General features: G+C 37.6%; 1 protein-coding gene across 1 annotated transcript; it reads right to left on the bottom strand.

Moving 5' to 3' along the window:
• Nucleotides 1–3,185: 3,185 nt before the first annotated feature.
• On the bottom strand, nt 3,186–25,011 carry EIF2S3 (eukaryotic translation initiation factor 2, subunit 3 gamma, 52kDa). Its single transcript, XM_006885037.1, has 12 exons — nt 24,929–25,011; nt 24,380–24,443; nt 21,452–21,579; nt 21,236–21,357; nt 20,292–20,386; nt 18,889–19,047; nt 14,102–14,236; nt 12,643–12,737; nt 11,456–11,600; nt 8,967–9,136; nt 6,800–6,972; nt 3,186–3,368 (listed from the first exon to the last, which is right to left on the bottom strand). Exons 1-12 carry the CDS (start codon nt 24,995–24,997, stop codon nt 3,305–3,307), a joined length of 1,419 nt encoding a protein of 472 aa, XP_006885099.1. The 5' UTR covers nt 24,998–25,011; the 3' UTR covers nt 3,186–3,304.
• Nucleotides 25,012–25,220: the final 209 nt, after the last annotated feature.

Here is a 25,220-nt window from a genome sequence, read left to right as displayed (position 1 = left end):
AAATTTTGCTAGTCTTACTGGAGTGAGATGATATCTCATGGTTGTCTTGATTTGCATCTCTCTCACGGCTAGGGATTTTGAACATTTCTTCAGGAATTTTTAAAAAAAAATTTTTTGGCCTAGTGGCAAGTAGCTGCACTGCAATCCCAGAGTCACGCTGTTCAAATCCACCAGATGCTCTGCTGGAAAAGGGGCCATCTCCTCCTGTACCAGTCAGATCCAGTTTGACGGTACACACACACAAAAGCTAATTAAAAAAATTGTATTTTTACGTATGCCATCAAATTGGGTATGACTGGTACAGGAGATTGCCCCTCCTTCTCCAGCAGAGGATCTGGTGGATATGAATCGTGCACCTCTGTGACTAAAATAGGAACTCTTAAAACATTGTTGGTGGGATTGAACAATGGTGCAACCAGTCTGGAAGGCAGCTCAGTTGTCCAACCAATCGAATGGATTGAAAAATTATGGTACAGTCACACAATGGAATACTATGCAGCACACAGGAGTAATGATTTTGTGAATTACTACCTAACTTGGGAGGGGCTGGAGTGAACTAACTCAGTCCTACAAGGATCAATACTGTATAAAACCAGTATTATGGAATGAGGATCTAAGGGGGATGAGGGTGGAAGCAGAGGGGCAAGGATGGGTGGGTGGGTGATATTAATGATGGTATTGCACAATTTGATGAAGGAGGGAAATGGGAAGAATCAGGTGTGAAAAATAATGTATTAGAATTCTGTAAATAAACTATAAAAAATAATGTACATGAAACAATGTAAATAAAGACTGTAAAACAATGGAAATGAGTGAAACATACTGCACCAGTATTATATGAAAACCAATAAAAATATCCAAAGAATTATCTACTACTTGACAGTTGGCACAACATAGTAAGTTCACATTGGCTTTTGCAGAGCTACAATTTTCTTTTTATTTGAGTCCAAGTTTACAAATCACATTGCATTTTCATCCCATCAGATGTTTTGTTTTAGAACATTTATGAATTACAATCTCATGAAAATCCTTTCCCTTTATCCAACTTGAGTATTACTTTTTCCTCCATTCTCCCTCCCTAATTCCTGTTAACATTTCCAAGATTGATTTAGTGTAAACCTTAACTTTTTTTATAGTAGTGGCCTTATAAATGGCTTTTTGTGACTGGTTTACATAATTTAGCATTGTTTATTCTAGATTTATCCATGTTGTGCATTTCACAAATTTATAATAATTTTTTAGGTTATCAACTTTCTAAGGAAGCACCAAACTGTTCTTCATAGTGATTGTACCATGTACCATTTTGCATTCCTATTAGCAGTGAATGAGAGTGAGTTCGAATCTCTTCATAACCTTGCCACGATTTGTTGTTCGAAGTTTTACTACTACTCTTTTTGTTGGGGTGAGATGGCATCTTGTTTTAATTTGCTTCTAACATCTTGAGCATTTCTTCATGTATCTGTAGGTCAAATGAGTAGCTTCTTTTGGTGAAGTGTCTTTTCATGGCCTCTGGAATCAAGGAGTTAAGTTCCTTCTGAGAGCAAATGGTGCCTTTGACTAGCATGGCAGCAACTGAGGTGGTGAGTGAGAACTGATCAGAAAAATATCACAATAGTAGAGCCTATAGGATGTACATATGCAGCATACTTTCATCTATAAGATCAGTTATAGGAACTGATTCTCAACTAGCTATATCTTTTGTTGAAAATTGCTGCAATGATTTCAAGCTCTATGAAAATAGAATCTACTCTATTTGCATATCCTGACTGCACTAAGTACAGTGCTTTACAAATAATTTCTCTAAAAATGACGAAGAGGCTTTAATTACAATGAATTTCTTGTTTGGATTCCAGCATCAGATTAATTACAATGAATGTGCCAACCACTGACAACTTTGAGTTTTAAATTATTACTGAATTTCTGGCAGAAGATGTTTACAAGACACACAGGGACATGGAAGACATAAAACTGTTTGGAATAGAATGCTGTTTTAAATAAATATGTTGCTCAGGCTACAAAATCACCTTTCAAATTAAATCAACTAGGTAACATTTAAAAATGCTTTCTCAAAATTTATATATTTCAGTAAAGACATGTAGCTACAGCTTTTAAACTCTTACAAGGCAGTTTCAGGGTTACAAAAAGCATAGTGTGCCCTTATATCCTGTCTTAAATGTAAATATAAGAAATATTAACTAAAAAGTATTAGGCTGTAAAACTCAAGAAGATTCTATTACTGAATATTCCTACTACTTAACTAGCTCAACTTGTTTCTCAACCCTGAGGAACTTTAAAACACACCACCTGCACTCCACCCCAACCAATTAAATCAGAATCTCTATGGGGGCAATCTTTCTTTCTCTATTTGAAGCTTCCCCAGAAGTTCTAATGTCAGAGTTGGGAACCACTGCTCAAACAGAATCTCGTAATAAGCAAAAATAAATAAGGAATAAAATATAACAGAGGAAGAAAGCAAAGATATGGAGAACCAGTTAAAACAAATCGGCTCACCCCATGCTTTCTCATCTTTTACCTGCTGAAAGTGCCAAAGATTATTAAAATTAGATTTATGTCATAACCACATCAAGTAAGCAGTTAAGGGGGAGACCAACCCAAAAAGTAAAATAAGGCCAGGAAAGAGTTTAGTTAATCTACAATCTCAGAATATTATTTTTCAATGGTAGGAAGACTTGCATTTCAGGGGCAAGTCAATGCAGAGAGTCACAGGGAGGGAACACAACTGGCTTTTATTTCCTGTGTTCTAGTAGAAGGGTAAGAGTAAGCAAAGGCTTGTCTATGCTCTATAGGTTAATAAAATTTGAGCCTATTCATTTTCTTTTCACCTTAAATTTAAAAAAGAAAAACAACAGCTGGTCTTTAAGAAGTCTGTTACTGGTACAACAGTCCTTCAAGCCTAGAACAAAGCATGAAACAACTAAGGAAGCTTTATTTCAAACAGGTTCAGTGGGGCACCTGTGCTACAGCAAAGACTGACTGTAACAATTTGATTTCATAACTGCATTTAATCAGATATTAAGTAGGTATTATTTGGGAATAATTAATTTCTTCCAAAATGTGGAGTAGATTCAACATGGTCAATTAATTTTTACATTTAAATGGAGACCTGAACCTAGTACCAGAGGCTAAATTTTCAACATCAAAAGCTGAAAATAATTTTACAGCCCCTATACTTAATGAGCTATGAAAGTAATTCCCCAGGATTGCTTTGAAAATAAACCCCTGGCCTATTAAGGGAAATTCCGACTTCATCTGGAAGTCTACTTCGTTATTTAACTGGGATTCTTCAGTCATCATCCACTGTTGGCTTGATTGTCACTCCTCTTCGTATCTGACCCCAACCAATTAAACTGCAAAACAAAAAAGAAATCAGAATCATGATTTATATTAATTCCCTTATTACTACATAGTCATATGACTTAACTAGTTTTTTACTCGTCTCTCTTCCAGATTTAAGTTCGACTCCTTAAGTTTCTACTTCATATAAAAAAAAGTCTCAAAAATGTGGCATAAATCCATTGTCACACACTATCTTCTTGTATTCCTAGGACTTGACAGATTGCCTCTGGCTAGTATGAATGATAGGAAAAGCAAACCACTATACATATGCTCATCTCTACCAAAATACCTCTGCTCCTCAGAACAACCACAGGTCCACCTAAGGAACCATGCTGGTACATGAATTATCACCTACTGACTTTTCTTTAACCCTCATTCTCTACCTTTTTCTTTGTAAAATGTTTTCCTACTTTTCACAGCACATCAACTGACCACAATGAATTTAGCATGATCCTCGTGGGTAAAAAGAAGACACAGAACAACATCTAATCGGTAAGATCTCTTGAAGAGATCACTCTGTTCCCAGGTTGGATTGAGCTCTCAATTTATCTTCCAGAAAAACAATCTTAATAAAAATTTAAAAACCAAAACAAATCCCTCCAGAATTCTAAAGAGCATAAGAGTCACGCAGATATTTAGTTTTAAGAATTTTAATATATTTGCTAATTTTCAAGCAAGGGCTGTAATTCCACTTGGATAGAAAATATATATATTGGTGGGTAGGGACAAAAAGAGATCCTTTGTTTTAAAATCTGTGCTCACTTAAGAAATATATAAACTAAGAGGCAGATAATAACACATTCCATGTTGAGGACTTCTGAAGGCTTATTATTCAAGTGTATTTTAAAATACTCAAGAAATCAATCAGCATGTCCATAAGAGCAGTACAATCACATATAAGAGAAATCAAGTGGGAATAAATCACTATGAAGGATTATTTACTTAAAGACAACAAAAAGTTTCACTCTTTTAAATTGTAGAGTATTAAATGTGATAAACCTCCCAGACACTTAAGTAACGAGCGGCCATTATGGGGCACAATATTCGGGGAAGGCTTCATAAGGGAAACAGGCAGTGAAAAGAAACAGAGCATCAGAGTTGATTTGAGTAACTACGGGGACAATGAGAGCACAGAAGTCGAACTTGGAGGGTTTATGTTGGCCGAAACAGAAGGAAAAGTGAAAATAGTGAAAGTATGCTTTCAGAAATTTCAGTCATGAGTAACAACAGAGAGAAAAGAAAACGGACTAAACACAACATGTGAAAATGATTTGGAAAAGTTAATTTTGAATGGAAACCCAAAATCTCTGTAAATGTTTATGAAAATTAATAAAATATAATTATAGAAAAGTTAATTTCAGCTGAATTTTAAATAACAAAGAAAGGAAAACCAAATTAGCAATAATTTTAAATGTGAAATAATGACAATATAGGCCATAAAAAGGTCACATATAACGAACGGGACAGACTCAGGAAAATGGGAATAGTAAAAAGTGTCAAAAGTCAAAGGTCTGCACGTGCTTCCCAGCTCTATGCAAAGAACCTAGAAGTGATAGTACCTGTTGTTATTGTTGAGTGCCATCGGGTTGGAACCAAACCATAGCTGACCCTGCAGCAGGTTTTCAGAGGTTGTAAACAGCACAAGAGGAGCCTGCCCATCCTTCTGTGGAGCAGCTGGTGCATTCAAAGTATGTCTTTGGAATTGCAGCACAGCTGCTTACCACTAGGCCACCTCACAGCACCTTTGGCCCCACAGTTTCTTTTTATACATGTTATTCCCCACTAAAAGGTACCAGGGGTCCTTTGAGAAATAGCCAATTTTAGAACTAGGAAGAGACGATATGGATGAATCAGAAACTTTTTTATGACAGAAAGGAAATGTTTGTAGTTTACAGGCACCAGCTTGAAGAGAGTTCACTGGCCAGATCTTGCATAATTTAAGCACTAAATAAGGACAACAGATCATAACTTACTAGACAAAATAGAATCCTATTAGCCCATGTTATAATTCATTCACTCATGGCTGTAGAGTTGGAATTGATTCATAAGTGATCCTTAGGGATTTTTGTTCAGGAGGAACCTGCCCACCTTTCTGGGAGCTGCTAGAAGATTTGAACCACCAGAGAGGTGCTATCTTTGGGTTAGCAGCACACCTCCCTTTAATATTATGCCACCAAAGCTCCTTATATTATAATTAGATAAATAAACAAATAATGGAGAATACTAAATGACCAGTGTGAAATGGTGAAGCTGTGGGGAAGGAGCTGTGAATCACTATTTAGCAACCTTCATGTTGCTATTATGTGCCATTGAGTCAAAACCGACTCACAGCTGATCCTCCAGTGGGTTTTCAGAGGCTGTAAACCAAATGAATGGCAAAGCAGCTGGTGAATTCAAAGTGCCTGCCTTGGAGTTGGCAGCACAACTCCTTACCCACTAGGCCACAAGAGCTCCCCTCACCAACAGGTGCTAAACGGGGCGAGGAGAAGGGGAGAATACGACAAAGAGCAAACAAACTACCTGCATGGTCTCAAAGGGATCTCCCTATAGACCACTTAACAGTGTCAAGAATAAAATAATATATAGCAAAGAACAAAACAATGCTTTGGCTGCATGAGCAAAATCAACTTCACCAATGTCAAACTATCAGATAACAGGTGTCTCTCTCTCTGGATGTGATTCTCTGAGAATAACTTAAACACCAAAGTATTCCAGTCAAGAATAAATAATCTGGATCTACTCTGAAGAAACATCAGATGCCTCCAAATTGAGGAACACTGTATATACTAATTATCTTGTATTCTTCAAAATTGTCAATGTCAAGAAGGATGAAGAAAGGTGGAGGAAGTTCCCAGTCAGAGATGAGACATGAAAACTGAAAAGCAGTGCCTGATCTTAGGCTGGAGGCGGAGTACTGCTATTAACGGAGTACTGCTATTAACGACTACTTTATCATGACAAGTGATAAAACTAAAGAATGACCACAGATGCCATTTTATTAAATTTTCTGAAGTGGTTAAAGAAAAATATCGTTTGTTCTTGGGAAAACATTAAAGAGTTCAAGGGGCATCTGTGCAATCTACTGCTTTACTGGTTCAGAAAATTAATGATAGTCTTTTTTCAATTGGTTAAAGAATTTATAGGGGGTTTTGGTACAATTTTATTAGGTTTGATAAAATCCCAAAATAAAAAGCTTTTAAACAGTCAAAGAAATGGATTACTGGCTTTTACACAGATCATGACTGAGATAAATGGCAGGAAATAGCAGTATCTGCACTGAAATATGGGACTACAGCCTTACAGATTCAGGCTAGAGAGACAGAATTCAAAGTCATCCAAACAGGTAACTCAAAGAACACCACTGCACTCAAGGAAAACTGCCTATGTTTGTGTATATATATTCCCCAAGAACAGGGCCAAAAGTCAACAAAATAAAGCTTACCGCCAGTGTTTCTCAACTCTTCGGCTAAGGGCAATTTTTTCTCCCACTTCTGTGCACACAGGATTAGTCAAAACGATTTTGCCCAAATCAGCTTTAACTGCACTAACTCTTCCTCCTGTTGACAGGGATCCTATGTTCACCATGAGTACTTCATTCTTAGACAACTTTTGCACCTAAAGATATAAAAGAAAACAAGTCTCAAAATCAATACAACTTATGGATATTTACCAAATACTTTGAGAAATAACTAAACCATAGGGTACAAGAGATAGCTTTTTACGACCCTTCTATTTTCTTCTAATTCTCACCAAATGATTGAGATTATGCAAATAAGGTGCTTGGGGACAGCTTGATAATAATGCAAGTAAGGTACATGGCACCTTTCAGAGGCAGTAAATTGCATGGGAGGAGACTGCTTTTCTTTCTCCCACAGAGGAGCTGTTGGACAGGAACCCTTCTGACAAGGCCATGTAAAGAACATGGAATTCTGATGAGGGGATTGGTCAATTTTGCTATCCTGTAAGGCTTAAAAGCAAGTCAATTCCAGAGCAGAGGGGATTTCGCTGTCTCAGGGAAAAAATAGTCAGATTTGAGCCTGTCTTTGGACTCAGAGTTCCTGTACTGAGAACCTGTCCACATTGAAGAACTGTATCCTGAGTCATTCCTGAATTATAATCTGTTACTTTTCTAATAAAAATTGTAATAATTGAGTATCGCCTATGAGCTCTGTGTGGTCATTGCAAAGAAGATAAAGCCACGGGAGCAACCTGGTGTAGAAACTGATCTGGACAAGAGGCATATCTGACTTCCACCTCACAGGAACAAGTGTTGGGCTAGAGATGTTGATTACTATTTGCCTATATCCTTACAAACACTGAATATCAGCAATCATCTTTCTTTGCCAACTTATTTTTACTCAGTTGTCTTTCAGAGTAACAAATATATCAGGAACAGTAAATCTTTATCAAACAGAAACTTATTGTTGCTATTGTGTACCAAAGAGTCAGAGCCAACCCATCCGTAGCTGACCCTCTGGTGGGTTTTCAGAGAGTGTTAATCAAATAGGTAGAGATTGCCCATCCTTCTCCCGTGGAGCTGGTGACCTCAAATTGCGTGCAATTAGCTTCTTGCCACTAGGCCACCAGAGGTCCCTAAGATATATTTGTTGTTATGTGCTATCGAGTCGTTTGCAACTCATAGCAACCCGATGTACAAGAGTCCTAAACGCCGTTCTATCTTGTGCCAAACTCGCCGTCTCAAACACACTCATTCCAACCACTCCACTCACAGAAACGATCCATCTCATGAAGGGTCTTCCTCTCCTGTGCCGTCCCTCCATGCAACATGCCCAAAATATGTCAGATGAAGCTTCAGAATCCTTGACTCCAGGGAACATTCTGGCTTCACCCTCGCCAGGACAAACCTGTTTGTTCTTCCAGCAGTCCATGGTATATTCAACGCTCTTCTCCAGCACCACAACTCAAAGGCATCAATTCTCTATCATCCCTATTCACTGTCCAACTCTCCGATGCATGGCACGTAATTGCGAAGACTGTAGCCTGGATCAGGGGTACCTTAGTCTCCAGCCTGATGTCACTGCTCTTCAGTATTCTTGAGAGGTCCCTCACAGCTGACTTTCCCAATGCAATTCGTCTCCTGATTTCCTGGGGTCTGTTACCAAGAGTATTGACTGTCGAACCAAGTAAACGAAAACTGTTAACTATCTCAATCTCTTGACCATCCATACTGATGTTGCCAATTGGCCCAGTGGTGAGAATCTTTGTTTTCTTGATGCTGAGCTTGAATCCATATTGAAGACTGCAGTCCTTGACCTTCTCTCCAGGTCCTCCTCAGTTTCAGCGAGCAGGGTTGTGTCATCTGCATAACGCAGGTTGTTGATGATTCTTCCACCAATCCTGATGCCACATTCCTCTTCATACAACCCAGCATCTCGGATGATCTGTTCTTCATATAGACTAAAAAGGTATGGAGACAAAATATATCCCTGATGGACCCCTTTCTTGATTTTGAACCATCCAATGTCTCCCTGCTCTGTTCTGACGACTGCCTCTTGGTCCAAGTATGTTAACTATAAATGAACAAAACTCAAAGCTAGTTTAATATCTTTATGCCCTTTTTCAAACAAAATTAAAAAAAAAATATTTACCTTTGCTGCTTTCTTATCTCCTTCAGTGCGTACACCTAGAAGTCGTCTAAGTAGGAAATAGGAAATTTCCAATTCTGTGAAGATCTCAGGTAAAGCTCCCACGGCACCAAGTACCTGCCCCACCATTCTGTCAGCTCTGCACAAAGTGGGGTCAATTTTGGTTCCAACTCCTAATAGAAAGAAGAATATATATAGATATATATATGTAACTACTTCTTAAAATATCTGTAAGGTTAGTTGTTTAGCCCCAAATCTAGCACATATCTATATACTTCAATACACTGAAATTTCCATATGCCTCTAACCAACTACATAAAAAACTTGTGAAACCACAACAATTCTGTTTTATTGGAAGAAAAAGAATTACAAGTTGGCTGGGCAGGCAACTGTGAGCAGGATTCATTTGTTTTAAATAAAATAAGAGTAACAAGAGATACCAGTCCAGGCTGCTGTTCACCTCAACAGGCCTCCTGCCTGGGAGCTCTCCTGGGCCTGGTGAGACCTTGGCTAGACCACCCACCCAGACGCTTCCGTCTCTGAGGCGAGAGGGCAGGGGCAGACCAGGTTCTAGCCCCATTTCCTCCTTCCGCTCCATCATGGGAATAAATTAAATTTCTAAACACACAAAAAAAAAAGAGATACCAGTCCAACTCAAAACCAAGAGTCTGAATACCCTCAGTTAAGTTGAAAATGTACAGAATTCCCAAGTAATGTGCATAACATCTGTTTGTCATTTCTTCCTTAAAATGGTATCAAGCAAAGTGATACTGTCCAAAAAACTTTATAAGATTCCTAGAATCCATTTCAAAACAATTTAGTTATGGATCTTTGATGAGATATGTAGATAAAGCAAGCTTGGTGAATTATTTGTTGAAGTTAGTGGTAGCAATATGGCGTTTATTACAATCCTATCATCTGTATTTCAATGTTGCAAAAACTTCATAATTAAAAAGGTTGCATCATTTAAAAACCAAGTTTACTTGTTCACAAAAAAAAGCAAAAAATAAACTTTTTTTTTTAAACTTTATTTTCAAGATGTAATGGAAAAAATGAACATATAGGCCAAATCAGAGTCAAAACATAAACTTCATTAAAGTTTCTCCTTTAATTAAAAGATGCATAACCTCTGACTAATTCTCACTGAGCCTGCTTTTTCCTGGACATGTGGTAATACACTAAGAAAAACTCCTCCAAAATAAACCCACTACCTTCAAGTTGACTCTGATTCATAGTGAGTTTAGGATTGAGCAAAACTGCCTGTTTCCAACGATGTAAATCTTTACATAAGCACACTGTCACATCTTTCTCCTTCCAAGTCCGAGTGACTGGGTGGAGTCAAACTGCCAGCCTCTTAGTTAGCAGTCAACTATTTACCACGTCAATCTTAGTTTTTATGCCAAACTCAAAACATATTCTTCTTTAAAGAGTATTACATTAGGATAGAGTTCTGGTAGGGCGGTCTATAGAGAACTGTGTTGCTGACCCAAAGGACACACCTCTCTAGAGGTTCAAATCTACCAGCAGCTCCAAGGCAGAAAGATGAGAAATTTCCCCTCCCCTCATGTTAATTTACAGCTTTGGAAACCCAAAGGAAGATCAGCTATGAGTCAGATGCAACTGGACAGCAATGGGTTTGTTTTTTTTTTACACCAGAATTATTTATTCTTAGATTAATTAAGAAAATATATCTTCAGGTTCACTGACAAGCAATCCTAAATAGAAGAAGAGATGTGTCTATTAACCTGAGTTCAGACTATTGTTGACTGAATCTGGACTTCATTGTTTGGTATCTTTTGCGTTCCCTACCCTCAACCTATTCCCTTAATAAACACCACAACTGTGAGAAAAATGAGGTTTTGTAAAACTGTGTGGTCATTTGTGGTGAATACTAGATCCATTAATTAGTGCAAGTAGGTGTAGCAGAGTAGATCATGTCTGACCTTAATAGAAGTCAGTTTTATATGTTGGATGATGTTGATCAGAACAGTTACCCTTTGTGGAGTTAACAGAGGTCAAATTCATCCTTGTCCACTTTGTCCTTGTTTTTTCTTTTCAGTTTTTTTTTTTATTTTAGTAATTTTAACGAACATTTACAGAGATTTTGGATTTCCATATCAATGGGTATTTTAATGTTTTGGTGGTGGTGGAAAATCTGGATACAAACAGTGGTGCTAGAAGCAGTTGTGAATTAAACAGTATATAATATTACTGAATTGTACCTCTAACAATGGATGAAATGAGAAACTCTTTGTTGTATAATATTTCATAATTTTTTAAATCACCAGAATAATTTTTATAAACATATGAAACCATATTATGACCTGAAAAACAGCTTTAGCCAAAGAATGTATAACCATGCCTATTCGAGCATTAAAATGTCCAATTAAGATGTCACAGTTAATTTTTCTTTTTTGGGTAATCCATTTTCCATCAAATATATCATTAATGTCTACCAATAAGAATTGGAGAAATGACAGCAAAATTCTTACCAATAAGACCCCCTGGAGCAGCATACTGAAGATCATTATGTTCTGCAAATAGTGACACAATTTTGGAAAAGATTGGCTTACACATGAGTTTCCCTTCACTATCTTTGGAAACAATACCAGGTCTGACTTCTATCTCCTGGCCCACCTGTAAAAATATAAATAAGTTAATCAGAAGCATTTGGAAAACACAAACACCATGCACACTTCAAGAGTCCTAGCAGAAAAACTATGAATCTGAAAAAAGAAAGCATTATTTCAAAGATCACTACTAAAGGATGGAGGCAGGCCGGAAAAGACAGAAGATCTATGAAACCTGAACCACCTCACTCTCCTGTACCAGTCAGATTTGATGGCGCACGCACACCCACCCCCCGAAAAAAAAAATGTCCATCAAGTACTAGAAACTATGAAAAAATATTTTCTTGGTGCAACCACTATGGAAAGCAGTATGGCGCTTTCTCAAAAAGTTGCAAATACAGATACCATTTGACCCAGCAATTCCACTACTGGGAATATACCCCAAAGAGACCATAATAGACATCCAAGCAGATATATGCACACCCATGTTTATTGTGGCTTTGTTCACAATAGCAAGGAGTTGCAAACAACCTAAGTGCCCATCAACAAATGAATGGACTGAGAAGCTGTGGTATACTATGCTGCACTGAAAGACAAGGAACTCATGCAATATTATTATTCAAAATGGGTGACTCTGGAGGACATCATGCTGAGTGAAGTATCTCAGTCACAAAAGGACAAATACTGCGTGGCACCACTGTTGTAAAACAGGACTGACCTCGGGGTTGGGGGGAGACTGAGAAAGCTGGGTTCAATAATGTATACTGCATTGAAACAGATGAGGGAGAAAACTGTTTAAAAGGGATATGTGATTAGGTATTTTTGTCATGACAGGAGCCCAGAGCATAGTGGAATGGACCTGGAGGAAGGGATTGTAAAACAATGAAAGAATTTTTCTTTTACTTTTCAAAGAGAAGAGTGAACTGGGGGGGAGGGAGGAAGGAATGGAGGGGAGAAAAGTGCAACAATGAATGAATGGAAACCCAAAGTCTCTGTAAATTTTCATTGAAATTAATGATACATTTAAAAAAAATTGTTTTTCAGTTTGGGATTCTCATTATTTTTTCCTGACCAACATTAAGAAAAAAAAAATTAAAAATTGTGCTTACCTTTAACACTCCTTTTAGAATACTACCGCCAGCAACCCCGCCCTTGAGGTCATCAACCTCACAGCCAGGCTTGTTGACATCAAAGGATCTAATTACTTAAAGAAAAAAAATTTAAAAAATTATAGTTAATCCTGTGAATTTTAACTTTCCCAAGTTAAACTTTTTAAAATTTTAACTAATATTTATACCAAATGGATAACTGTGCAACAAATCTAGTATTAATTATTACTCCAATGTTTATTGCAGGATTACTCACAACAGAGAAAAACTGAAACAATGGAAAATTTCATTAATAAGTGGTATACAATGATACAACCACATTAAAGAATATCATAGCTGTTAAAAAAAAAAAGACAGATATAGGTACCAAACTAGAAGAATGACCCTCAAATATTGCTAAGGGGGGAAAGAGGGGAGGGAAAAGCTGGTTACAAAAACAGTTATAAAAAAAAATGTTATCAACCGTGTGATCCTACTTCCATAAAGAAGAAAATGAAAAAAGCCGTAAATGCTTGTAGCTTGTATATTTACACAGAATGGCACAAGCAAAAAGAAGTGTGGGAATATACACACCAATAGTCAACTCTAGTTATTATTGAGCTGAGGGGCCAGGAATTGGAGGCTGGGAGAAACTGTCTTCATATACCTCTATAGTTTATGTCTTCTCTAATAAAAATTTAGTTTTAAACCAACAAAACAACTTTAAGACTACATAGGGCACTCTAATGGCCTAGTATTAAATCCCACAGGTATGCATTGGGAATCTAACAGCTTCTCCTCCCGTGTGCTTTACTACCTCTGAAAACGTACTGGAGGGTCAGCTATGGATGGGGTCTGACTCCATGGCACACAACAACCACCTGCACTCAGGTGGTCAGAACAGTGATCTTTAACAAGGGGTACACATCACAAACTCCCCCTACAAGAGAACATTCTCCATAAAATACAAGAGGGGCTCAATACCTTTTTTAAAAAGAATTGTGCATCCCTAAGTAGCAACCACACAAATAATCAAAGCCTATCAATAATGGTACTGTAAAAGCTTATACTAAAGTGAAAGACACATTAAACTCTTTGCTAATTGAAAAAATTTGGATTCTAATTTGTTCTACTATCTTGTTGACAAATGAAAATATTAATTTACTAAATCTTGATCACATAAAAATGTTAACAACGTCTTCCTACTATATCTCAGGACCCTTTCCTTGGTCCAATAATATAATTCGGCACTGCCAGCACAATCTTGGAACCCATCTACTTCAATTTATGTATAAATTGTACTTTTACTCTCAAGTTTAAAATAAACTATAGCCCTTAGATTTCATAAACTCATTTCCTTTGTTAAAATGGGGGAAAAAATTATAGAGATTGTGATTTATATCATCCCTGGCAGAGAAAAAAACAGCAAACCCCTTACAGGAGAATTATCAAGTAGAAACGATAAAATCTTATCACTTACCAATAAGTCGAGGTTCTGAAGTAAAGTCTCTTAGTGGTACTGGAATTTTTTTCACTATGTACTCACAGACAACTTCAATATTGTACTTAAGCTGAGCAGAAATTGGGATAATAGGAGCACCTTCTGCCACTGTACCTGTACAACAAAATTCACAGACACGAAAATTCTTGCATTTTACAAAACCCATTCTCCAATTCTGTGACATAAAACAACTGTTAAGACTGTAAGAGTCCTCTATATATTTCTCTCAATCTTTTTATACCTCACCAGATATTTTTCTTTTTCCCAAATTTAAAGCCCATTTAAACTTATCCATTTAAATAAACCTTATTCTTTCATCTCATATATCTAATATCTAATGCACATTATTTAGAATTTCCTTTGGAAAAAAATACATCAAGATTTTCAGTAAATCTATTTTCAGTTAGAAATGTTGTACCTTGTTATTTTCAAATTTTCTTAAATTATTGCTTATTCTTTATTTCCTGAGCTTATTTTGAGGGAATATCTTACTGTATTCTAAGTAAAAACTTATAAAGCACATTAGGTTCTCATTTTAATGTCATGTCCCCTTTGCATTGGGCAACATTTGGCTTAATAAACAGAGAATACTTGTCTTGAACATTACAATCTTATAAAAAACTATCTAAATAAATACAAACTGACAACAGTACTTCTAGGGTACAGATGAGAACACTGAAAGTCTAAATTAACAGTGATGTAACAGTATCCGCAAAGATTATTAATAAATTGTGATGCATGTAACCAATGTCACTGAACATATGTATGTCTGATTGGATATCTCACCACCAGATTATGGGGGAAAAAGATTACTGAATATCCCATACAAAAAGGAACAGAAAGTGATAATTCTGTTTAGAAAGATGCCAACACTGTTTATTTCCTTTTTTACTCTTTAAACTACTATCCTCCTTAAGGAAACATTTTCAAATATTCTAATAATAAACATTTAATAATAAAATGGTAAAACCGTTTAAAAATACTAGCACTCCTGGGAAAGAGTACTTTATTGGTTGGAGATTACTAGTAACATGTAATTAACATCTCAATAAACTACAAGATAAAATTAAGGATTGGGTATTAAAAAAAAAATCTCCTTGTCACTGAGTTTTAACTGATTTCTAATTGACCCTGCACTGGGTTTTCAGAGGCTGTTAATCACATGGGTGATTACCTATGTTTCTCCTTTAGAGCCACTGGTGGTTTAGAATATTTGGGTTAGCAAAACCACCAGATCCCCCCTAAATACTGGATAGAGTGGGAGACAAATGTGTAGAACAAACTTCAAAATACAAAAATGGCCATGCTTACTGGTCTGATGGAGACTGGTGGAACTCCCAAACTATGGCTCAACCGCTTGTTGAGCCTGGAATGAAACGCACTCTTTTGGCATATTTTGTAGCCAAACAAGAAACAGATTTACAAAGTGAAAATTACCAGGGAGGTAACTCAGCAGTGAGACCAATCAATCAATAACATAGCGTTACAAGGGCAACATTTACCCAAGGACAAAACTCAGATGGCAGGAAGGGAGAGGATGGAAGATGAATGGAAATAAGAACCACACAGATAGTGGGAAAAGCAATGATACAATGTGGGGGTTATAATCAATGTCATAAAACAAAACAGGAACGAAAGTTTAAATGGACTATCAATTTGCAGTATAAACTTTCACTCAAACCACAATTAAAAAAATATATGCAAAATATATACATATACACTCTCTACTAATCAAATACTCCTACCACAAGTATTTGCTTTTTAATTATAAGTCAAACAGACTAGTCAAGAAATAGACCCAGCCTACAATTTTTATCAAAAGGCCTAATTCTTTTTAAGATACAGCTAGATTCAGAGGAAGTTAGTCTTCCTATGAAGAAAAATAAGACCAAGATAATCAAGTGTCAAGATAAGACACATGTCTTTCTCCTAATGAAAAAGCACCACGATGTCAAAGCACAATATAAACATTAAAGAAAAAAAAAGATTAAATAAATCCTTGTTAGTTTCAGTCCTGGAAATAGCTACTATTGAGAAATAAATACTGTCTGGTCATCTGAAGCACAATAAGTGGTCCTTACACACCTGGAGTGAAAGAGGAAAGGGTCAAATGAGGCTAAATAATTCCATGAACAACTGCTTCGTCATTAGACCAGAAGAAATAAAAGCTGCCGTGATACCATAACTGAACATCAAAGATTCTATCAAAAAATCCTGATTCAAAGAAGAGGAAATGTATAACAGATTTTTATATTCTCATGGGCTCTAGACTTCCTAGAGCACTTGAGGCCAGAATTCTCATGGTAGGAGATAATCTTTAAACCTTAAACCAAAAATATCCCCTGATGTCTTCTTAAAAAAACCAATTTATAATTTAATCATTAAGAATGCCTTACAACAAATGCTGGCAAGGGTGTGGCGAGACTAGAACTCTTAATCGCTGCTAGTGGGAATGTAAAATGTAACAACCATTATGGAAGACAGTTGGTGCTTTCTCATAGTTCGAAGTAGAAACATCATTTGACAAAAAAATTTCACTACCAGAGCCACAACTCAAACGTATGCACAACCATGTTTATTGCTATTATTCACAATAGCAAAGAGATGGACGCAACCCAAGTACCCATCAACAAAGAAATGGATAGAAAAAATGTGTTATAGCCACACAATGGAATACTATACAGCACTGGAAAACAAGTATCTCGTAAAACACTATACAACATGGGTTAGCCTGGAAGACAGTACAGAGAGTGAAATATCTTAGTCACAAAATGACAAATACTGGGAGGAAAAAAACAAACCCCACAATGAACCACTACTAAAAACAGGGCCAAAGGGAGCTCTGGTGGCCTAGTGGCAAGAAGCTGTACTGCAATCCCAAAGAAGCATGGTTCAAATCACCAGCTCTCTGCTGGAGAAGGAGGGGCAATCTCCTCCTGTGCCAGTTAGATTCGACTGGATGGTACACAACAAGGGAAAAACCCTCAAACAATAGGATTGACATGGGGAGTTGGAGGAAGATTAGGAAAAGAGGGGATAGATAATAAACAGTGCATTGGAACAGAAGAGGGGATTAACTGTCTGAAAGGAATACATATAGGACTACAATCTGGAACACTGCAAAATGGACTGGGGGAGGAAGGAAAAGTGCAATAATGAATGAAAACCCAATCTTTCTGTAAACTGTTGTTAAGAATAAAAAAAAAATTTACAATAAGTCCAATGTGGGTCCAGAAATCCATTCAAATACAAATATGAATGAGAAAATAATAATGAAGAAAAAAAAAGGATTGTATAAAACATAATATATGAGGGGGGGAAAGAACAATGTATGTGTATGATAAAAATATTTAAAAAGGTTAAAAAAAAAAAAGAAAAAGAATGTATAAGTTGGGCATTAGGCTCCTGTAAAAACCTATTTACTGGAATCACACTGACAACGCAAATTATAAAGTCAGCTCAGAACCTTAGTTCTCAGGAAGTTTACACTAATGAAGCAAGGAACAAATGCCTCATTAAGGAGAGAATGGTTGTACAACTGGAAGAATCAATGTACATGTAGAAACTAAATGATATGTGTAAAAACAGCTAAATGGTTATGTTCTGAAGTGTACATTCTCAACAACAAAATAAGTAAAATTGGGAAAAAACCCACAAACACACAAGTGTCAGGTTGATCATTATAAAAGTGCTTTCTTCATTTTTATTATCTTTAGAAGATTTTCTTTTTTAAAAATCTGACTCCAAGTTTTCAGATGATAACTTCAATTGTGGCTTTCAGTCAGCAAAAATGTACTATGGTATAGCAAATCTAGAAACATAGATTTTACCATTTGTATCAGGTGACTAGTAAGTAATGAGTCAACATTAACACATGGCCAGAGTCAGAACCAATTCACAGTTGACACTACAATGGGTATCCAGAGGCTGTATATCACATAGGAGACTGCTCATCCTGTGAAGTAGCTGGCAGATCTGAACTGTTTTACCTTTGAGCTGGCAGCACAAGTCCATATCCACTAGGCCACCAGAGCTCAGTGAGTCACATAGGTGGTGCCAATGGTTAAACATCCAACATCCAACTACTGGCCAAAAGATTGGTGGCTCAAAGCCGGCTAGAGGCTACTCAGAAGACAGGCTTAGGAATTTGGCTTGGAAAGGGCATATGGGGGAGGCAGAGCTTGAACACTATCATGAAATTGTACATGGAGAAAGTGCTGATTTGGTGTATACTCTTACAGCAACAACAAAACATATGGGGAGAACCAACCAAGTGTACGGGACATTTCTACTTTGTACACAAGTGGTTCTCATACAACAAAAGCAGTAGAAAAATAAAGCTTAAGATCTGTAAGTTTACATGACAAATGAACTTGCTTGTGCAACAATGAATAAATGCAAAAAAATATGCTTTAATTTTTTTTTTAAATTAGTACCAAAAAATGAACTTGCTATATATGGATTAACAAAGGCCTGCAGGAACACTAATTAAATAGCTGGCTGCTAACCAAAAGGTGGGTAGTTGGAACACATCCAGTAACTCCAATGGAAAAAAGAGCAATTTGTTTCTGCAAGATTACAGTCTAGCATATCACATGGGGCAATTAGATCTTATCACATGGGGTCTCTATGAGTTAAAAAAGGATGCAAGGATACTTAACAACAAATTGTAGGTCTCTCAAAGTAATTCTATGAGTTGTAGTCAACTTGTTGTCAACTAACAACAAATCGATCCACAGGTTTATTAAGATATTACAGCTTCTTACCTTGGACAAATGCAAGGATCTGCTCATACTGTTCTTTAGCCTGACTTTCTTTTACCAAATCAATCTTATTTTGTAGAATCAAAACATGCTTCAATTTCATGATTTCTATAGCAGCCAAGTGTTCGGAAGTCTGAGGTTGAGGACAAGATTCATTACCAGCTAGATGAGAAGAATAAAAAAATGACATATAATAATTAACTGAAACTATTTGAAATAGGCAAATACTTAAAAGACAGAAAGCAGATGACAGGTTGCTGGTGGCTGAGGGAAAAATGGGTGACTGTTAATAGATAGCATAAATGATTGCATAATGTTCTAAATGTATTTAACACCATTACACATGCTCACAGTTAAAATGGTACATTTTATGCTAACTGTATTTTAGCACCACAATCACAGCCATAACAAAAATTAGCTGGCCCCTAAGAAGTTGATCACTGGATGCCCCAGCCCTCTTAAAGGGAGAAATCTTGGCGAGCACTGTATCACTACCAGCTGTCCACCTCTTGCCACCGCTTCATGCCCGGTTCTTGAATACAGTGGATCATTTCTCTTTTGACTCCCATTCGTGGTCCTAAGCTAGAAGAAGCGCAGACTTAGGAAATTGTTTTCTTGTCAGGGTCTGTTATTGTTTATGTGTAAGGTTTAGCTCCCCAGCTCTATCCAGTTTTAGAGCTGTTCTGGTCCAGACAGGTTCCTGAGCATACTTAGAAGAGGCAGACACTTAAAAGTCTACAAATTATAATTAAATACCAGGGACTCCTCCTCGTTACTACCTGTGATGACAGCCAACACAGTATTTTATCAGAAATATGCATACTTTGTCCAGCCCCCCAAAAGTGATAGTCCCCTAGTTGAGTTGTGCAGGTTCCTTGTACTACACTTGTTTGGCAAGCTCATGGAAGAATTCATCTCGTAGCAATGAAATCTCAGCCCACAAAAGGAAGCACAACCCTAGCCCTGAAAATCCCCACCCGAGGCTAGACTTTTGCACTTCATGTGACTACTTGCATCTAAATACAACCAGTCCAAGTCAATGGGCGGTAGATGATCCTCCGTCCAGAAACAAAACAATTGAAACACCACATACTCTGACATGTAAGTTGAAAACTAAAATAACAAATCACTTCATATGATTTCAATGATAAAAAATCCACTGCTTTTTTTAAGAGGGATAAAGAGAACAACTGTTATTATTACTATAAACTTTCTCTTAAGACATCAGCCCCAACCCGTCTTGTTTAGTACTTTGTGAAAGCTGGCAGGCCAAGATGTCTTCCTAAATGACATGTTAGTTTCCATTCATGTCATCCTCAAGAGGCAAAGAACATGGCCCTTAAGGAACAGTTCATCTTGGATTTGCTCCACACTGGTTAGTCAAAATCAATTCTGGTATTGTTTACCTATCAGCAGAAGAGCTGCGTCCATCACTGCTGCACCGTTCAGCATAGTAGCCATCAGAATATCGTGGCCAGGACAGTCAACAAAGGAAACATGCCTACAAATTGAGAAACAACTGTCAACCTTAAAATCCAGACTTAAATGTAAAGTTATACATGCCCTGAAACTGATCTTTTAGGAAAAAGATTACCAGTTGAGAGCAGTAGCTCCAGCACCCTGAAAACCTAAAACCACCCAGGTAAAACAGATGTCCGCATTACTCTAATAAGATGGCAGAATTCACACAAAATTGTTACTATCTGGGGGCTGGGCAACACATAAAGCAGCCAGACAGGAGTAGGGCTATGGCTTTATGGCATTCAGATAGCTTGGTGTTCTGGGACACGGATGTTTAAGAAGCTGACGTTGCCATAAGCAGCATTATTATCTGTCCAAAGGCAGAGTTAAGTAGGTGCAACAGAGACTCTGGCCTGCAAAGCGAAAAATATTATCTCGCATTTTAAAGAAAAAGTTTGCTAATCTCTGATCATGGCTAGGACTAGGGTGAAGCAAAAGAGGCAACATTTCAAGTGCAAAATTTAAAGGGGGTCCCAATCTGAAATGCTTGGCTCGTCAAATTATGACTGAAGTTGGGATTGTGTACCACTAAAACAGAACTGACTCATGGCTGACCCTGCAGTGAACTGTCAGGGACTTTAAGTCCCATGGGAAGAGACTGCCCATCTTTTCCCCACAGGGCAGTTGGTGGATTTGAACTGCCTGCATTTGGGTTGGTAGTGTAATTCCTTACCACTAAACCACTAGAGCTCCATTACAGGCAATAAAAAAATTTGGAAAATAGCAAAGGCATTCTGCAATTGGGATTTCAGTCAAACATCTCAAAATATATAAGACAATATATGTAAAAAGTAGAGTCTGTACAGCATGAGGCACAAAAGGAGATTACCTGACTAATTTGAAGTTCCCTTTGGTCCCTGGAATGTCTGTAGGAAACTCATCAGGTGTACTACTTCCACAGGATCGGTAACATTCTGGGCGAGGACAACTTGGGTCATCAAGTTTATAAATCTAAAAGATTCAATGAAAAAAATTATAGATTTGTTGACTGCACATTCAACAACATGAATTTAAACAGTTTCTACTTCCACAATAGACAACTCGCCTTGGCATTAGCGTATCCAAGTTTAATTGTAATATTTCTTTCCAGTTCATTTTTGAACCTGACGGTGTGAACTCCAGAAATAGCTTTTACCACTGTAGATTTCCCATGAGCTACGTGACCAATTGTACCTATAGGCAAAGAAAAATAAAGTAATTCATGTGCATTCAATTACATCAGAGAGTTCTTCAAGAGTGTTAGAGTAGCAAACCAAAGTCACAATTTACATAATAACTAAGAATATAAAAGCAACAATTTTCCCTACAATATAACTTTTGTATTAAAAAATTTGATCTAACAGAGGACTAGGGAGAACTTTTCCATATAACTGACAACTTGTTTAGAAATATATACAGCTAAAAAGCTTGAAAGCAGAGACTCTAATAGAATTGTATACCAATGTTAACTGCAGCACTATTCACAAAAGCCCAAAGGTAGAAACACAAGTATCCATCAACAGATAAATGAGAAAAAATGCGGTAGAGGCATATAATGATATACTCTTCAACCAACAGAAAAAATAAAGTTTTAATATATGTATGCTACATAATATGGGGGGAGAACACTGTTCAAAGTTGTACAGTACTTGTTTTTCAGTAGTCTGTACGGAGATAACTTGAGGTTGCTGTGAGACTGAAACCTGTGCCACTATTGTGTCAAATGCTGTAAGAGCTACCCATGGTCGACAGAGTTTGGTAGGGCTCCTTGATTAAGACAGATTTGGAAGCAGGATTGGTATCCACTTCTTAAATAACAGGCTTTTGGAAACTCCATGACACACTAGAGGAACGATGACAGTTATAGAACAGGGTTCAGATCTTTTGTTCATAGGGTCCATATGAGTTGTACTCGACAGCACCTAACAACATAATATGGGTGGAACTTGACCACAGAACTGAGTGTAATATGTCAATAACAAAATATCACAAGGCCTCCTCACTCATATAGAGAACAAATTTTATTAGTGGTTACTAGGGGAAGAACGAAGCTCTGGTGGCTCAGTTTTAAGAAGTTGTGCTGCCAACAAAAAAGGCAGGTGGTTCAAATCCACCAGCCCCTCCAATGAAGATGTGTAATTTTTAAAGCCTCTAAAATCCCACTGGAGGCTCAGCCATGAGTTGGTTCCAACTCAACAGCCCATAACAACAAGTGAAGGAGAGAAGGGTCAAGTGGGGGATTAATGGTGATAGAAATACTGCACAGATTAAAAGGCAGCAGAAATACTGCACTGACTATAAAGGCACACTACACAGATTACTATAATAGCTCTAAGCTGAACACCAGTAAATACATTTATATCCCACATGAGGAGTGAGACCATCTATGTACAAACACGTGAGAGGTTTGGTTCCTTGGCCTGGAGGTTTAAAGTCATGGACTCATGTGACATTCAGTTAATTGGTCTAATAACATCTTGACTGCTTCTATTTTATCTCTCAGATTATTGCGCAGTACCTAGGATCTTTTTTTTTTTTTTATTTTTTTTATTTATTATTATTTTGTGTGCGTGTACCGTCAAATCAGATCTGACTGGTACAAGAGGATATTGTTCCTCCTTCTCCGGCAGAGCAAGTGGTGGATTTGAACCGTGTATCTCTGGGATTGCAGTGCAGCTTCTTGCCTCTAGGCCACCAGAGCTCCCCCAGTACCTAGGATCTTAAAAGCTTGCACGTAGCCATATAAGCCACAGCCAATGGTCTCTATCTGCCAAGAGAAAAAGAGGACTGGAAGTTCAAAAATAAAAGAATAGAAAGATGCCTGGCTATCATTATTGAACATTCTGATCAAAAAGTCTATGGAAAAATTTTATCAAAATGGGAAAAATGCAGAAGAGATTTTCAAATTCTCACGGATTCTAGACTTTGTGGAGCCACAGAGGTGGGATGAATGCCTGAAACTACTCCTCTGAGATAATCTAGAAACATCCCATGAAGTCCAATCCTACTAGTTTAGTGAAACTAGTAAAAAAAGTCTGCCTCAAGCACTATCCTTTCTAAAACTATCTATGTGGCATCAAAGTGATGACAGAAACTCGAAAGGAATCTTGAAGGGCAGCTGAGTTTGTTAGTGGAGGAGGAGCAGCTCATAAAAGGAAGGTGAGAATGGCTTTATAACTTCAAGAACACAACCAATGTCACGAAACTATTTTGTAGAAACTTAAATTGGTGTATGTTTTGCGGTGTATACTCTCATCTACCAAAAAAAAAAAATTGAAGAACCTTAGAGAGGAGGGTGAGTAGTAATTACTATTCATCACACAATATTACACATAAAAAGGACTGCTTTCATTGAGAGGAACTACTCTTAGTAAGTATGAAGTCTGTCAAGAAATTTTCGAGCCTATCCATCCAGAGTGAGGCAAATAGGTAGGAAAAGCCTTGACACAACAGAAAAGAATTTTTGAAAATAAGAAATCACTCCAGTTTAATTAGTCATGTTGTCAAGGGTAGCTCATTACTAAACAACGTTTTAAAGGCCTCATGGCAGACTCTTTAACTTTTAACTAGGCTTTACTATGTTTGTACAGACTCTCCAGTATCCAAAATTTACACAGTCAACATAACTTCTCTAAACTTCTAAGGGTGCTAATTAGGGAACCCCCCACAAACACCAAACTATTTAATAACAACTTATACAGAAAATAAAGACTTTCACAAAGTGCTTTTATGATCCTGTGCAGTCGTGTTCCATTTCTTCTTTAATCTTCTACTACATGACTACATCATTGAACTTTCCATGTCTACATCTGTCCTTCACACCTAGTTTGCAAGCTAGACATTTATGTCAAGAAATCTAGGAAATGTTTTGCTCTTGAGGGTTCAATAACTGCTTCTCGTCTATCTGAATCCTCCTAAAATTCAGTTACCTGCAAAAAGAAAGTTTTATTTATTTACGGTGATCAAATAATTTAATATTCCAAAATTTTCTTACCTATATTAATTGTGGCTTGTCTACTGATGATTTCGTGTGATAAGGGGGTCAATTTGGTAACATCCTGCAATAAAATATAACATTTTCTTTTAAACCATTGTGTAAGAAAACACAGGACTCTGTCTGCGAACCATATATCGCACCACCCCCAGTACAGCTCTCTAAAGTGCTTTCCCGATGCACTCACGATGGGCACTCCGATGTCCCCAGAGACCCTAAACGTTACAAAACAAAACACTACACCTCCACTCTAAGAAGTCCCTACTTTGGGAGATAAGGCACTGAGAATACTCCTTTCCCAGAATTTCAAAGATCAAAACCTTAATATTTTACACCGTGATCTTCCAGGCTCATCCATGAGGAGACGGAACTCCTACAAACTGACACAGCCAGTACTGAGACTGGTTCAGGTGGCGGCGGCACGCGCGCGGCACTAACCCTTAACCCAGGCTCCTGATAGCTCGGCACTGTACCCTCCCAACGCCTCCCAGGAGGCCCGAGCACCCCACTTCGAAGCTCATTCTACGTCCTGTCAAACAGTAATCTTACCAAAGTGGTGAGATCCTGACGAGAAAGATGCGGTTGCCCGAGAGTCACACCAACCTCACCCCCAGCCATCTTGCTCAGAAAGGAAGGAAGTGGCCCCGGCGGCCGCCTGACCCAACGCAAGCCCTCTGCTAGGGGGCGGGGACGTGGAGGCGGGAAGACAGAGGAGTGCACAAGTCTAGGGAAGGCGGGCGGCAGCTGCGGCAAGTTCCTCACTACTTGCACTTCTTTCTGCTTAGGTTCCTTCCGTGACGGCTAGTTTACTAGAAAGCACAGTGCCAAGTTCCGGGGCTAC

The sequence above is a fragment of the Elephantulus edwardii genome, unplaced genomic scaffold, assembly GCF_000299155.1.
Source record: "Elephantulus edwardii isolate Elephantulus edwardi_28Jun2011 unplaced genomic scaffold, EleEdw1.0 scaffold00040, whole genome shotgun sequence".
Classification (NCBI taxonomy): domain Eukaryota; kingdom Metazoa; phylum Chordata; class Mammalia; order Macroscelidea; family Macroscelididae; genus Elephantulus; species Elephantulus edwardii.
The sequence above is the reverse complement of the archived record's forward strand: the minus strand, read 5'-3'. Positions and strand labels throughout refer to the sequence as shown.

What these genes read in the sequence shown, in the direction of transcription:
- EIF2S3 (XM_006885037.1), bottom strand. Translation starts at nt 24,997, where the DNA reads ATGGCTGGGGGTGAGGTTGGTGTGACTCTCGGGCAACCGCATCTTTCT. An exon ending in ACAAGCCACAATTAATATAG is followed by an intron (nt 21,580 to 24,379) that starts GTAAGAAAATTT and finishes CTTTGCCTATAG; the next exon opens with GTACAATTGGTCACGTAGCT. An exon ending in GATCCTTGCATTTGTCCAAG is followed by an intron (nt 14,237 to 18,888) that starts GTAAGAAGCTGT and finishes TTTGTTGTACAG; the next exon opens with GTACAGTGGCAGAAGGTGCT.